The sequence below is a fragment of the Teleopsis dalmanni genome, chromosome 2 (assembly GCF_002237135.1).
Source record: "Teleopsis dalmanni isolate 2A chromosome 2, ASM223713v2, whole genome shotgun sequence".
Lineage (NCBI taxonomy): Eukaryota > Metazoa > Arthropoda > Insecta > Diptera > Diopsidae > Teleopsis > Teleopsis dalmanni.
In genome coordinates, this window is record NC_051847.1 from 221,784,775 (window position 1) to 221,788,297 (window position 3,523).

General features: G+C 26.8%; 1 protein-coding gene across 1 annotated transcript in view; it reads right to left on the reverse strand.

The window, feature by feature from the left end:
* Positions 1–2: 2 nt before the first annotated feature.
* LOC119676802 (mitoferrin-like) overlaps positions 3–3,523 on the reverse strand; it is a gene marked incomplete at its 3' end in the record, with an annotated part of 6,982 nt that continues 3,461 nt past the window's right edge. Inside the window, exons 4-8 of the mRNA XM_038088061.1 lie at positions 1,342–1,491; positions 1,132–1,256; positions 814–1,049; positions 589–750; positions 3–101 (exon numbers count right to left, since the gene is read on the reverse strand). Of these exons, the coding sequence (XP_037943989.1) occupies positions 3–101; positions 589–750; positions 814–1,049; positions 1,132–1,256; positions 1,342–1,491 (772 nt within the window). The remainder of the gene's footprint in view (positions 102–588; positions 751–813; positions 1,050–1,131; positions 1,257–1,341; positions 1,492–3,523) is intronic.

A 3,523-nucleotide genomic window follows, 5' to 3' on the forward strand; every position in this document is an offset into this window, starting at 1 on the left:
AATTCATATGTTGACCAGCAAATAGCTGTAGCTGGCATTGAATATAGAACTCTAGCTGCCATACCTTTAAAAAAACCATTGACCCCAGCTACTGCATAAATCTATTTAAAAAAAACAAATTTTTTTTTATAAATAATTTTGTTAAAGAGATTCATATAATTTTTTATTTTTTCTATTAAAATTAATTATAGTAAAATGATATTCAAAACTTGTTACAAAATAAAAAATATTCGCTATGAAACTTATTAATGACAACGGGCAAGTGTTTTCTTTGAGACAGGCTGCTATTTGGATCTTGTAAATCAAATATACTAAATATTGTTTATTAGCTAATCATTACTATTATTACTAATAATTTTTAATAAATCTAAAGGCGGTATATACGTTATACTTTCTTTGTCCTATTTTTATGATATATGATATTTGATATTTATGATATTATTCGACAAAACTACTCTAGATAATTACTATAGTCACACTAGATGTAATAACTTTGACCATAAGTTAAGGATTCGTTGCGACAAAACTTTTGCAATAAACCTAAACTTATCATAGATATGTACCTACGATATGGGATTTTAAGTTTACCTGTTTAATTGCCTCCATCATGCCCTTCGTATAACCGTTTTCTTGAGTATTCAATAGTGTTTTAACAACATCCAAAGGTGTTGTCATTGCAGCTGCACAAGCACCGGCAGCTCCTCCCGCTACCATATGTACCGGAGCATTGTACTTTCTTTCATGATTGAGCTACAAAAAATGTTTAACATTAATTACAGTAACAATTTTATATTTTTTATTATAATTATGTACCATATTTTGGAAAAATTCGTACGTAGTAAAATGTATTGTTTGATATGGTATATTCATAATCAGTTGCGTGGAATACGACCGGTAAAATGCTTTAATACCTTCATTTTTATAAACGTCCCGCATGCATGCCAGGACAGATCGATACGGTGAATTATACATTTGCAAGCGTTGTTTGACTACTTCAATAGGATTCGAAACAGCATCATGTATCAGTGTTGCCGCAGCACCCGATAGCACTATAATTATTAAATTAAAAAATAAATATATATATATATATATAAATGTATATATTTTTTGCCAAACAATATGAGAACTTACTATAATTCAAATGATTATTGGTAGTAAATTTAGTTAATAATTCCTTTGTTAGCTCATAAGAACCGAAATACAACGCATGAGCAGGACCAGCACCAATAACAACAGCACTAACACCACGTATCGGCCTACAGTTTCATAACAAATATAAAAAAAATCGGTTCGGTAGTGGTTAGTGGAAAAATCAATATTATGGAAAATATTTCAAGTAACCTTAAAATGCCTTCTTTTTTGATCATATTCGTAAACGTCTTAGATATACTGTAGTTTGATGTGGCTGGTGACAAACTTTGCATTCTTGTCTGAAATATATATGAAACATAAATAAATAATACGAAAATGTAAATGTAGATATTTGAATATAAATAAAAAATATTATGTACATTAAATACATTGTAATTAGAGCTAAAAATAATTTTTGCATTACTCAGGTACACCCCCGATTTGATCCGGGAATAGAAAATTTTAGTTATAATGAATTGATTTTTTTAATAACTAAGTTTTTTTTTATTGTTTATAATAATAGGGTCATATCGTGACATCTTATTAATAAGTATTGCAAGTAATTATTTAAACATAGTTTAAAAAAGAGACTATTTTTAGCTTATTTTTGTTGACGAAATATTGTAAGCGATTAAATTATGCAATCTCATGGTGATAATAAAATATATGGGTTCATTATATCGAACCGGTAATCAATCTTATGCATTATGGTATATGTACACATACATTTTTTCTATATTATATCGAAAAAGAAAACATTTTTATTCTGTATACATTTGTGTTATGTACTATAATTATCTATACAAAACCAAAAGTAGAAGAGAAACAGATATGAAAAAGTTGAACGTGTTTGTAATCGATATAAAACTATTAAAAGCTATGAGATTATTTCCAAAAAATAACAAAATATATGTATTTTTCATTTTAAATATACATTAAATATTCAATTTTTTAAATATATTATATTTGATTGAATATTCCTTACTACATTTATTTGGGTGTGGCCACATTTGCTTTATCGCACAATACAGTTTATGTTTCTGAATATACCAAGTTGTGGATTTGAATCTGTTTTATTGGAGGGACATGGAGAGAATTAAATTATGTGGGATGCGTTATGCAACTGTTTCTAACTCAGATGATAGAAACATTATCTCATAATACAAAAAACACGATTACAACAACAAGAAACCACAAATATTTGAGTATACAGAAATGTGCATTTCACAATAAAAAAAATAAAAAATCATTTTTAGATTAGTTTTTTTTGAAACTTAATATTTTATAAAGCTCAAGTTCTAATAAAATAATTTTTCATTATTTTATCATGATGACAGTATTTTTAAAGAAAGCGATAGCATAAATTTCATTTATATTCAACTTTATTATTCCAAAAATGTCTAATCTACTGAATCATAAAGGCACGAAATATACTATTATTTAAGAACATTAATGCAATTTCTTTATATTTATATATTTAATAATTCTTCCTTCATAGCAAATAAAGTTAACATAGGAAATAAAATTTCTTGTATAGTACAAAAAAAATATTTATATGCATAAGGAACGTTGCCAACGGCTAAATGTAATATTTCCAGATTTTAGTTGAAGTTGAAAGAACAAGGCGAAAAATGTCCAGATTATTTAAAATAGGGATTTTATATATCCTATCAACAGCACAGGAGGGAAGCAAATCTTAACGCAAACGTTACTATTATGAATCAGTAAATGACTTAAATGTGTTGACGATAATCAAAAGCCGTATAACTTAACTTAACGAAAACAAACTATTATTGCTTTTGCTCTTATGGGCTTTTTAATCATATTAATTAATAAAGTTTCGTTAATTAATAAATTTCTAATGGACCAAATGGTCATCACTAAATTCTTAACATCTTTTTCATTGCAAACTTGTTTGGTTTTTACAATATATGTTTGATATATTGACATCTGGATCTGGATTTAGATTCTGATATTTGGTGAGTTTGTCAGTTTTTACTAATTCACATTATAATTCGTTTTACATACCGTATTAATAAAATTGATCTAAGGCACATATTGATAAAGTCTTGGTTGGGAGACCGCGCTGATTTTGTGCATTTACAAGGATCACACTTATTTAGTATTATAACACTTTTTTGACTTTCAAACTAAATGTGAGAAGTTTACTTAAGACAGTCTTACATTTTTTATGCCATGTATTTTTTCAGAACTGTATGTGAAATTTCTTCTCTAATTATACTCTATTTTAATTCTTTTTTATTTTTTATTTTTTTTTTTATATTATTATTTCTAAAGCCCTTGATAGGCTTTTAAGAAGAAATGGCTATAAATATTGTTATTAATGGATGCTCTGATTGAGACATACACTTTGTTCATTTCTTTAACTTTT